Here is a 12,173-nt window from a genome sequence, read left to right on the forward strand (position 1 = left end):
GCAAACTATCACAAGAACAGAAAACCAAACACCGCATGTTCTCACTCATAGGTGGGAACTGAACAATGAGATCACTTGGACTCGGGAAGGGGAACATCACACACTGGGGCCTATCATGGGGAGGGGGAGAGGGGGGAGGGTTTACATTGGGGAGTTATACATGATATAAATGATGAATTGATGGGTGCTGACGAGTTGATGGGTGCAGCACACCAACATGGCACAAATATACATATGTAACAAACCTGCACGTTATGCACATGTACCCTAGAACTTAAAGTATAATAAAAATAAATTAAAAAAAAGAAAAAAAAAAAAACCTTTTGCTGTCTTATACAGAACAATCTTATTCTTTGAATAAACAGACTTCTTATATCTGGCTAAAATTGGTGATGATAGGGCTTATCATACCTTCTAAAGCCAAATACTCCTAGCTAAAGGTGTTTTCCCAAACTAAAGAGCAGTTTTGCTTTTAATAAGAGGAGTTCTAAAATAGCACCTTTTCTTCCTACTACACAAGATTTTGATAAATGTTCTGGTATAACTTCAGAGCAGTGAACTAGTGCCCATCTCACACTCAGATAATCTTTCTACTAGGGTTTCAGGTCTTAAGCTCCTAATACCTAGCGAGCTCTTCTAATGACTGCCCTTAGGGCTATCATCCAGTGCCACACAACTCCAGATACATGGCATATGTCTACTAATATAATTTTCATTGTGTTTGATGTAAATGGTGTCCCCTGGAGTTTTAAAGGTACTGGTGCTCCCCTACTATTTACCACCTAGGATGAACAGCTTAGATTAGACCTCAAGACTCAGTTAAGTTGCAAAGAAAGAAAACAAAGTCAAAGAGCAACAGAAATCCCCTTTCCCAGTTTTTTGCCCTACATTTTCCCAAGATGATTAATACCAGGATTGTTGATCTGGTTTAGGGGTGCTAGTATTCCTTGATCTGTGAGTCAGTTATACCAGAGCAGAACACAGTAAGCCAAAGATCTGGAGAAGAGATGTTCGTAGTCTTAGGGTCATTCAGAGTCAGATCCCTTGGTCATTCAATCAATAGCCATAATAGTGTGTACTTGTTCCAGTGTTCCCCACCCCAAGAAATGGCATTACCATCCACTGAGCCAAATCCCAGGACTCAGTCTGGGCCCCTCCATCTCTTTACTCTCTTATATTCAACTGGTTAATTTTTTCATTATTGCACTCAACAAAAATTTATTTTTTGTTCAGGCATTTCTTAATATTTATGTCTATATTAATACATGCCTACATTTACATCTAGATGGAGGGATAGATAGATAGATAGATAGATAGATAGATAGATAGATAGATAGAATCCTTGCCACACCTTTCTGAGGTAGCTATTCTTTTCTCCCTTTACAGATGAGAAAACAAAGATCCAGAAAGGTTGGGGAGACTTCCCTAACCTTGTAAGGTTGTAATGAGGATTAAGCAAGATCTTACATGTATAGTATTTAAATGTGCTGGCACATAGTAAGAGCTCAATAAATGTTAGTTACTATTAATATTAGGTTAGGCCAGGCACAGTGGCTCACGCCTGTAATCCCAGCACTTTGGAAGGCCAAGACCAATGGATCACTTGAACTCAGGAGTTCAAGACCAGCCTGGGCAACTTGGCAAAACCCTGTCTCTACAAAAAATTATTCAGGCATGGTAGCACCTATCTGTAGTTCCAGCTACTCAGGAGTCTGAGGTGGGAGGATCACCTGAGCCCGGGAGGTTGAAGCTGCAGTGAGACATGATTGCACCACTGCACTCCAGCTTGGGTGACATAGTGAGACCCTGTCTCCAAAAAAAAAAAAAATAGGTTAGGTTGCTTCCTAATAAGAAGAGATAGGGCACTATCCTTATCTTCATGGTGCTTATAGTTTAGCAGAAGATATACTCATCCAGGCAATGACAAAACCATGTTATAACGGAGTAAGTTCAGAGTGCTCTAAAATATTAAGAAAAACTTTCTAGAGAAAGCAGAGTGCCCTGCTATGCAGCACAGAGCATGTATATAACATGGTAGGAGCTCAAAAACATTCCCTAACTATGTAAACTAAGGAATAAAGTACATGAAAGTTGATTACTGAAACTTAGGTCAGATTTGATCTGTGTTTGAAAGGGGCCAGGTTGATGTAACAGCATGTGAAAGGCCTAGAGGCAAAAGAGCGTGTGCCACATTGGAGGAACTGAAAGTCAGGAATGGCTGGAAAGTAGCGTGCTAGGAGAGAGAAAAGAGATGAGATTGGAATGATGAGTAGGGGTCTGGTCATGGGGGTATTGTCAATCAAATGTAGAAATGGCAAGTGTTAATGACAATGATTCAGCTTTTAGAAAACCAGCCAGGCTGCAGTGGGGGGATAAAAGGAGGGGAGTAAGAATAAAAACTGAGAGACTAGTTAGGAGGCCAGTGCAGAAGGTGAGGAGTGAGAGGGCCTGAGTGTGAGTGACCAACGTTGGGAAAGGCAGTGTACACGAGAGGCATTTAGGAGGTAGAATTGAAGGGCCTCAAAGATGGGCTGGATTTGGGGGATACAGGAGATGGAGCCAAGCGTAACAACTCAGTTTGTTCCTTGGGAAACTTGAGTGTATCTTGCCACCATTCTCTGAGAAAAAGAATACACAGGAGAGGAGTCAGATTGCAGGAGAGCTGAGGAGGCATAACCAAATACATTCATGTGGGGACATGTGGAATCTGAGGGGCCTGTGAGACACCCAAGAGATTTCCACTAGGCAGATGAATACGTGGTATGGGGCTGGGAGGGAACCTAGCTGGAGAGAGAGATTTGGCACTTGGAACATAAGTAGGAATCAAAGCCATTAGATTAGAGAAGGCATTTATAAGTGTAGAGTAAGAAGAGAAAGGAAGCTCTGAAAAAATTGATGAGGAATAGTTAAGCTCACAGAGGAAGAGAATGAGAAAGAGCAGCCAGAGAAGTTAGAGAAAGCCCAAGGAGAACACAGTATCACGGAGGCCAACAGAGGGGGATGCCTCAAGAGGGAGGGAACTGTCTTCTGTGATAACTGCTGCTAATGGGTCAACTAAAATATAGAGTAATGTAACGTAACTGTTACACACATAGTCTTTGGGTGAAGCGGCTGCAGAAAAAGCAACCACACATTTGGGGCTGCATTACTAGATATGTAACTCACGGACTAATAAGTGACAGACCCAGAGCTCAGCCTCTCTCTGTGGCCTACTTGGAGTTCAACGTGGTCAGTCTTTCAAGTGAGGAGTATGCTAGAGTCCCGGGATCATAGGGTCTTCTGGGGTGTTTCCACATGGCTCAGGATCTGGAACTGCAGGGCCTGGATATCTCTTTGCAGAGCCTCAACATGTTTCAGCAGCAGCTAGAGCAAAGCAAGCTCCTATACAAGCAGCAGCTGGAAGAGTGTAGGCATCAAGAGAACCTCATTGAGAACCTGGCCAAGCAGCGGGATGCCCTGCAGGCTCAGCAAGAGGCTTTCCTGGAGCAGGTAGGCTCTTCCTGCCGCCTGCCCTGCACTGCTCCTCTCCTGAAAGAGGGCAATCCCTCTAAGGATACCAAGAGGAGAGGATGGAGTGACTCATCATGGAGTCTTCTGGGGGGGAGGGGACAAAGGTAATAGGATGGCTTGGGGAGTGACCTCTCATGAGGACTCCAAGGAGGAGATGATCCCCCTAGAAACACCTTGAAGGAAGAACAGAACATCTCAGGAGCTCACTTTAGAAGGTATCTCTCCTCGTTTAGATGAGCAAGGCATTTCTGGAGCCTCTGAGCCAGCTGCAGGTGGCTGACTTTGAGGAGATACGGAGCTATCGAGCACCACCAGAATCTGTGGTCCGGGTGACTGATGCAATGTGTGACTTGTTCCACCGTGAAACAGGCTGGGCCAGTGCCAAACAGCTGTTATGCACTGAGGATTTTTATCAGGTAGGAAGGGTGGAGCACAATGAAGGAGGATAGGGGAGGCATAAAAGGGAGACTTGGCAAGGCTAAACTGTTGGGTCAAGGTCCACAGCATCTGTGTCTTCCCCATCCCTTTAACATACATCCTTCCAGGAGCTGGTGTTCTTCCCCAAGGAAAAGATAACAGACTCAGAGCTGATAAAGTTACATCTAATTCTGAAAGCTCCAGGTATGAGCGATGTAGCCCTGCGGGCAGTGAGCCGACCTGCAGCCAGCCTGGCAGCCTGGCTCTGGGCTGTTCTGCACTATGGGCTGGCACATTGCCGGGGACTGCCCACGGGCCTGCTGCTGCAGCAAGTGGAGGCAACACTCATTCGGGAGCAGGCCCGCCTGGGCTACTACCAGTTTCAGGCCCAGGAGACCCTGGAGAATAATTTGGCCCTGGCTAAGATGGTGGAGGATGCCCAAGCTTCCCACAACTGTGTGGCAAAGACGCTCAATCAAGCACAGCGTGGGCAGTATCACAAATGGCCCATGAAGGCTGCACTGCTCATGCCTATGCATGCCTGGACTATACAGCTCCAGGTAACCATCCCTCTCCCAGACGTCTCCCCCAAAGTTCCTTTTATGCCACTCCCCCGCTCCTCCCTGTGCCCTCACTGCCTCCCTCTGTCCCTCTCTGCACTCCTCTCCATGTTTTCCTCCAAACCCCACCTTGCCCTCCCTCTGCCATATCTCTCCCTGCACCCTCCTCACTGGCCTACACAGCCTCTGGTCTTCCTGTCCACTCCAGAAGCTGAAGGGACGCTGCATGACTGTGTTTGGAGATGCCCTCCTATGCTCAGCTGCCATCATCTACCTGGGTCCCTTCCCACCACTGCGGCGCCAAGAGCTACTGGACAAGTGGTTAGCTCTGTGTAGGGGCTTTCAGGAGGCCCTGGGCCCAGATGATGTGGCACAGGCACTGAAGCAGAAGCAAAAATCTGTCAGCATACCACCAAAGAACCCCCTGCTGGCTACACACTCTCCCTTCAGTATTCTGTCTTTGCTGAGCTCTGCATCTGAACAGTACCAGTGGGACAGAAACCTGAAGCCACAGGCAAAGTCAGCCCACCTGGCAGGCTTGCTTCTGCGAAGCCCCACCCACTACAGTAGTTGCCGTTGGCCTTTGCTGCTTGACCCCAGCAACCAGGCCCTCATCTGGTTGGACCCGCTACCTCTGGCAGAGAATAGATGCTTGGCACCAGCCCCCACTGAGGGTAGAGGTAAGCAGACATAATAAATTCAATGCTTCCGGAGTATCTGAACTACCCATCACTCAGCCTCTTGTGGTCTTTCCCTTCATAATGAGGACACTGCATTTTTGTGATCAGGATGTCCCAGATTGCACCAGCCTATACTACAGGAATCAATTTGGTCACATTTATTTTTTCTCTTTATTACAATGATTCTGAATCTACATGACTGATTGGTCCATGATCTTCCACTTCCCTGGTCTACTCAGCACTACCCAAATGTATCCAGTGTTCAGAAATCCTGGGTAATATTTCTATTGGCTCTGTTTGGATCGGGGACCCTTCTGGGTGGAGTATTGGAAGGAACATTTTCTAGGAGAAGGAATAGAGTATTTCCCAGAAGAAGAGGCTGGGGATTGAGTTTGTGAGAAAAATGTGACCTTATTTGGAAAGGGGTTCTTTCAGAGTAATTAAGTTAAGGACTTTGAATGAGATCACCCTGATTCTTATCTGGATGGGCCGTAAATCCCACAAATGCCCTTACAAGAGGCAGAAGAAAAGGCATAGAAAATACAGAAGAGAGGCTGTGGGAAGATAGAGGATGAGTAGGATCCCTCCCTGGAATTTTAGAGTAATAATTTTGAGAGCCAACATTTATTGAGTGCTTACTATATGCACATCTAAGTGTTTTCTATGTATAATTTAATTTATTCTTCACAGTAACCTTGTGAGGTCACCACTAATATCAACCTCATTTTGTAGATAAGAAAATTGAGTCATAGAGAGCTTAAGCAACTTTCCTAAGATGTCTTCCCACAGACCTTCCCTCATGAAATGGAGCCCTTGAGTGAATTCCTCCCCTAAGAAGAGCTCCTCCGAATCTTTCTGCCCCAGGGAAAGGCCTCATGAGAAATCAAAACACAGACAGTAAAATGGACATGAAAGAGGAAGATGATGATAGTGAAGAGAGTAATGAGGCTAAGGACCAGACAAAAGAGCAGAAGGCAGAGGAAAGAAAAAATGAGCAGGAGAAAGAGCAAGAGGAAAATGAAGAGAAAGAGGAGAAGACAGAGAGCCAGGGGTCAAAGCCAGCCTATGAGACTCAGCTTCCGTCTCTTCCCTACCTCAGTGTTCTTTCAGGTGCTGACCCGGAGCTAGGTTCTCAGCTCCAGGAGGCAGCTGCTTGTGGTGAGAACTGGTCCCCACCCACCCTGGACCCCTTTTGACTCACCCCATTCTGTGACCCCACAGGCCTCCCACACCTCAGTCTAACCTCAGTTCCCATCCTTCATCTCGGGCACTAACTATATTGAAGCGTCTTGTGGAAACCCTCCTATCAGCCACAGGGAAGCTGGTCGGAGCCAGACCTCGTGGATGGGGAATGGGGATCATGGGCGCTGGCATCGTGGGTAGGGTTCCTTTGCCTCCCTCTCATAGGCCTGCCTGTGCTACTGACCAACGTGGAGCTGGGTCTAGGGTGCCAAGAACTGCAATGGCTTCTGCAGCGGGAGCAGCTGAGTCCACCCCAGGTGCAGCCTGGCTTCTGTCTGTATCTCAGCACCACCCTTTCCCTCTGTGCTATGGAAAAAGGTGAGGCCCAGAGGGCAAATTGTCCGCACAGTTGTGTGGACACACTAGGCCCTCAGCACCAGCCCTAAGAGGGCTTCACTCAACCTGGCCCAGAGCAGGCTCAGGTCTATAGCAGGGAGCCATACTCTCTGTCTACTCTACCCCCTGGCTCTGCCAAGGGGAAGAGGTTAAGCATCTCCCATGTTACCCCAAGTGCTAGGTTGTGAACTGCTAAAGGGGCTGAATGTGCTGGATCTGGGCCTGAACATGAAAATACTGGAAGAACAGATGCTGCATGAAATCTTGTGCAGAGAGTGTCCTGAGCTCGAGACCCGCTGGCAGGACCTAAAGATCAGAGCCCTAGATACCTGCAAGGCTGTGGAGGCTGCTGAGGTGCTTAGGGGCTCAGTCTGTGGGTTGAGATGAGTATTGGATGGACCTGGGTAAGGGGGTGGAGATGAATGTAGATGTTTGGGGACTGCGGGAAAGGGCCAGATTCATCCAACAAATGAGTATATGCAGGAGCGGCTGCTGACGATGCTGCTGTTCCAGAATCCAAAGCGTCAGAAGCCAGCCAAGTTTCTGCGGAACATGGTGAGGGCCCAAGGAAAGCTATGCCAGCTGCGTGCCCATTATGAAGAGCTAGAAGGGCAGAAACTACAGGAAATGGTATCATGGGCACCCTATCGGCCTGTGGTTTGGCATGGAATAGCCATGGTAAAGGCCCTAAGCCAACTGCAGAACCTGCTGCCACTTTTCCGTATGAGCCCAGAGAAGTGGCTGGCAGTCACCAAGCAGGCTCTGGATAGCATGAAGCCACGTGAGATTAATCACGGGGAGGACCTGGCCAGTCATCTACTGCAACTGAGAGCACACCTGACCCGCCAGCTGCTGGGCAGCACTGTGACAGCACTGGGCCTTACCCAGGTACCGTTGGTGGGTGCATTGGGTGCTTTGGCTCTGCTGCAAGTGACAGGGAAAGCATCAGAGCTGGAAAGACTGGCACTCTGGCCTGGACTAGCAGCCTCTCCCAGCACAGTCCACAGCAAGCCAGTCTCAGGTGTGACTCGACCGGCCTGGCTTGGGCCAAAAGCCTGGCATGAATGTGAGATGTTAGAGCTGCTGCCCCCATTTGTTGGCCTGTGTGCCTCCCTGGCAGGCCACTCCAATGCTTGGCAGGCTTACCTGTCGCTGTCATCCACAGTGCTGGGTCCTGCACCTGGGCCTGGGCCTGAGCCACTTAGCCTCCTCCAGAAGCTGATCCTGTGGCGCGTTCTGCGACCTGAGTGCCTGGCAGGTGCCCTGGCAGACTTCACCACCAGCCTCCTGGGTCGGCCCCTGGATGAAAACATGGGCGCTCCCACCTTGCCCTTTAAACATAGTCGGGCTACTCAGCCCATGCTGATCTTGTTGCCACTGCCCGGCCACCCCACAGCCACTCTGCATCCTCTGACTGTCATCCAGAATCTGGCTGCCAAGTATCAGCAGGTTTGAACCTAATCTTTTGGTCACGGAGTGACCAGGTTCCTGTAGGCTGGGGAGTGGGGACCCCCTCCAAGCATTTTCATGGATCTTTCTGTACTACTTAGGGACTTTTGGGATAATGGTAGCATTAGTTTGGGTCCCTCGGGTCACCCTAGGATCACTTTGAGTCATGCCGCCATCTCTTTTTTGGTCCCAGGGGCAGAAGCATCTGCAGGTGATAGCCCTGGGCTCTGAAGTCTGGGATCCAGTCTCAGTTGTGGTCAGCACTCTATCCCAGGCTATGTATGAGGGGCACTGGCTGGTGCTGGACAACTGTCATCTGATGCCCCATTGGCCGAAAGAGCTGCTACAGCTCTTGCTGGAACTGTTAGGCAGAGCCAAAGGTGAGTTTATTGCCTAGATTGGCTGCCAGGATCCTATCCTACACTTGGGCCTTAGCTTGAAATCTCAGGACTCATGGCCAGTGACCTAGCACCAAACCTGTCCACTTGGCCTTGTAGCTGACTCCTGACACCCCTAGCCTCAAGTCTGATCCCTAGACTTCTGCCTGACCCTCTTTACCCAAGGACTGATCTCAGACCCTTGTCTGACTCTAGTGGTTGCAGACCTGGAATCAGAACAGCTTTTAGGCCAACCTGAAAGCAGGAATGTATCCACTGTTCACAGAGATTTTCGTCTTTGGCTTATTGTGCCTGCAGAGTCTAGTGCTTCTTTGCCAGGTGAGGAGCTTAACCCCCTACAGGCTCTCAAATTGGAAGTGGGAGGGCAACTGTGCTGTGCTGACTCAGCACTGTCCTTCCTCCCCAGCTGTACTGACTCAGCACTCCATGCCTGTTTTCTGGAACCAGTCCCTGGAGCTGGGCCATGTTTTGATTGACAGTGTGGAGCTAGCCCAGCAAGGACTCTACATGCAACCCCCCACCCAGGCACTACCTCTGCTTCTCCTCCATGGCCTCCTGCTACACCGGCAGCTCTATGGAACGAGGCTGCAGGCACACAGGGGGCGTTGGTGAGCTGCTCAGTCAATCACTCAACAAACATTGAGTATCTTCCGTACGCTGGGATGAGTAAAACTAATTCATCCTTGGAAGCTCCAAAGAGCAAGGGCAAGGGGAAGTCAAGGAAGGCTTCTCCAAAGACTTTGAGATTTTACTTTGAATTGAATCTTAAAAGCAGGGGCAAATCAGGTAGAGATGAACTTTTCTGAGCAGAGGGACCTAAATTCAGCAGAAGGGAGGAGACTTGAGTGTGGTTGACATGGACATGCTGGATGTTGAGGAGGGAGAAGTAAGGCTCATTATAAAGGGCCTTTAAGACTAGGGCAAGGTAGGCCAGGCATGGTGGTTCACACCTGTAATCCCAGCACTTTGGGAGGCCGAGGTGGGCAGATCACGAGGTCAGGAGATCGAGACCATCCTGGCTAACATGGTGAAACCCCATCTGTACTAAAAATACAAAAACTTAGCCAGGCATGGTGGCGGGCACCTGTAGTCCCAGTAGAAGAAGAAACAATATCCTTTTTGTGTGTTGGAAAGATCACTCTGGATGCAATGTGGAGAATGGACCAGAGGAGGCAGGACTGGGGACAAGCAGAGCAGCTTTAGGAGACTCTGGAAGTCTCCAGGGAGGAGATTGTGGTATGGGTGGTAGGGTGGTAGCCATGGAAGGAATAGAGAATAAATATGGGGTGAGGAGGAAGGAGGAGTCAAGGATGACTCTCAGATTTTTGTTTTAGATAATTGGGTGGCTGGTGATACCTCTCACTGAAATAGGAGGTGGAACAGGTTTTATGGGGGGAAATGATGATTTCAGTTGAAAGCAAGTTGTATTTGGGGTGCCAAGCAGCAATGACTAGTGAACCCTCATGGGCCTGAAGCTCAGGAGAGAGGTTTGAACTCAAGAGAAGACTTGACAGTCCTCAGCATACAGATGATATGTGAAACCCTGCTTTCTGCTCCCCTTCTCTAGGAGTCAAGTGACCCTAACCCAGGTTCTTCAGACCCAAGACCAGCTGTGGGCAAGTCTTAGCAATCCCCATGCTGCCATGCAAGAGCTGGCTGGTAAGACCCTTCCTGTCCCCCTTGGAGTCATCAGCCCCCAGGAAAGCCTGGAAGAGGGTGGGGGTGGGATATAATTCACAGCTTTGGTTTTGGGAGTGGTGGAAACTGAAGGTACTGGAACTGAAAGGCTCTAACCTCATCTTCAGCTTCAGTTTTCTACGGGGGTCCTCTGGGGGACACTGAGGACAGGGAGGCCCTGTTTAGCCTCACACAAGCCTGCCTGAGCCCCAGTAGCAGGAACTGGGTCCAGCCACACACACCCCAGTCTTTGCTGGCCATGCTCATGCCCCTCCCAGGTAAGCTTCACTCAGTTATCTGTTTTGGGGTAAGGAATAGTACAGTGCAATGCTACCCACCACAGAAATGTGGACAGCAGTCTCAATAAAGGTATATGGGGGTAATATTCATATTGTTATGGGGGGTGATGGCAGTAAAGGATCAGAGGAAGGCTTACTCTCTGGAGTCTAGGGTGGGGAGAGTCCATCTTGTCCCTCACCCGTCACCTCTATCCCCAAGAGCTAAGGGAGCTGGATGCAATGGCAGAGTGCAAGGCCCAGATGCACCTACTGCCCTCACCACCTGAACCCCGGCTCTGCGGACTCAGTGAAGGCCCCCAGGCCTGGCTGTTGCGACGCCAGAGTCGCCTTCTCTTGAGTGCGCTGCAGCGGAGTTCACCCGTGTGGGTTCCTGAGACTCGAGGAGGCGCCCAGCTCGCAGAAAGGCGACTGCGGCATCGCCTGGTGCAAGTCAACCGGAGGCTGGAGTCACTGCAGGATCTGCTGACCAACCTGGTTCGCCAAGACGAGTCTGGCGCCCCGAAGTCAGTGCTGGGGCCGAATGCGCGGCGGCCCCTGGAGGGCGTCTTAGAGACAGAGGCTCTGGAACTGAGCCGGTTGGTGGGCACGCTACAACGCGACCTTGATTGCCTGTTGCAGCAGCTGAAGGGCGCACCCCCGTGCCCCTCCAGCCGCTGTGCTGCAGTGGCCCACGCTCTCTGGACTGGCCGCCTACCCTTGCCTTGGCGACCTCATGCGCCGGCCGGTCCGCAGCCGCCCTGGCACTGGCTGCGACAGTTGTCGCGCCGTGGGCAGCTGTTGGTTCGCTACTTGGGCTTGGGCGCGGACGCGAACAGTGATGTACCAGAGCGCGTCTTCCACCTGTCAGCCTTTCGCCACCCGCGCCGCCTGCTGCTGGCATTGCGTGGGGAAGCTGCCCTGGACCAGAATGTGCCCAGCTCAAATTTCCCTGGTAGCCGAGGCGCGGTCTCCAGTCCGCTCCCGTATAAACGTCTGGAGATGAACAGCAACCCTCTGCACCTCAGGGTATCTTCGCGCCACCCCTCGTTCGCGGTTCCAGTACCCTCAAAGTCTCTAATTACACCTCGCAGTTACCCCTGCTTGGTGATCTTGCCCCTCGGTAACCCTGCTAGCTTCTCTGATCTCGCTCTACCACGACGTCCCAACCCCCAACCCCCACTCCCCACCTGCCACCTCCCAGCTTCCTAGCCTTGCCTGACCAGCTTCTGACGCCCCCAGGTGGAGAATGGTCCAAACCCCACGGTTCCAGAGAGAGGGCTGCTGCTGATCGGGCTACAGGTCCTACATGCGGAGTGGGACCCGATAGCTGGAGCCTTGCAAGACAGTCCTTCCAGCCAACCCAGTCCTCTGCCTCCAGTCAGCATCAGCACACAGGCCCCAGGCACCAGCGACCTGCCACCCCCAGCCGACCTGAGTGTGTACTCCTGTCCTGTGTACATGGGAGGGCCCCTTGGCAACACTAAGCTGCAGAGCAGGAACATTGTGATGCATCTGCCCCTACCCACCAAGCTCACCCCCAACACCTGTGTCCAACGGAGGGTCCACGTGTGCAGCCCACCCCTGTCTTGAGCCCATCTACCAAAATAAAGTTGTAGTGATTCCATG

At 50.7% G+C, this 12,173-nt stretch overlaps 1 protein-coding gene across 1 annotated transcript in view; it reads left to right on the plus strand.

The window, feature by feature from the left end:
• DNHD1 (dynein heavy chain domain 1) overlaps positions 1 to 12,173 on the plus strand; it is a 76,954-nt gene extending 64,781 nt beyond the window's left edge. Inside the window, exons 30-44 of the mRNA XM_030918015.1 lie at positions 3,340 to 3,489; positions 3,744 to 3,926; positions 4,056 to 4,487; positions 4,696 to 5,167; positions 6,032 to 6,325; positions 6,575 to 6,727; positions 6,921 to 7,099; positions 7,229 to 8,194; positions 8,388 to 8,574; positions 8,788 to 8,910; positions 8,999 to 9,200; positions 10,160 to 10,251; positions 10,398 to 10,547; positions 10,768 to 11,573; positions 11,787 to 12,173. Of these exons, the coding sequence (XP_030773875.1) occupies positions 3,340 to 3,489; positions 3,744 to 3,926; positions 4,056 to 4,487; positions 4,696 to 5,167; positions 6,032 to 6,325; positions 6,575 to 6,727; positions 6,921 to 7,099; positions 7,229 to 8,194; positions 8,388 to 8,574; positions 8,788 to 8,910; positions 8,999 to 9,200; positions 10,160 to 10,251; positions 10,398 to 10,547; positions 10,768 to 11,573; positions 11,787 to 12,137 (4,740 nt within the window). The 3' untranslated portion in view covers positions 12,138 to 12,173. The remainder of the gene's footprint in view (positions 1 to 3,339; positions 3,490 to 3,743; positions 3,927 to 4,055; positions 4,488 to 4,695; positions 5,168 to 6,031; positions 6,326 to 6,574; positions 6,728 to 6,920; positions 7,100 to 7,228; positions 8,195 to 8,387; positions 8,575 to 8,787; positions 8,911 to 8,998; positions 9,201 to 10,159; positions 10,252 to 10,397; positions 10,548 to 10,767; positions 11,574 to 11,786) is intronic.

Source organism: Rhinopithecus roxellana, chromosome 15, assembly GCF_007565055.1.
Source record: "Rhinopithecus roxellana isolate Shanxi Qingling chromosome 15, ASM756505v1, whole genome shotgun sequence".
Taxonomy (NCBI): Eukaryota; Metazoa; Chordata; class Mammalia; order Primates; family Cercopithecidae; genus Rhinopithecus; species Rhinopithecus roxellana.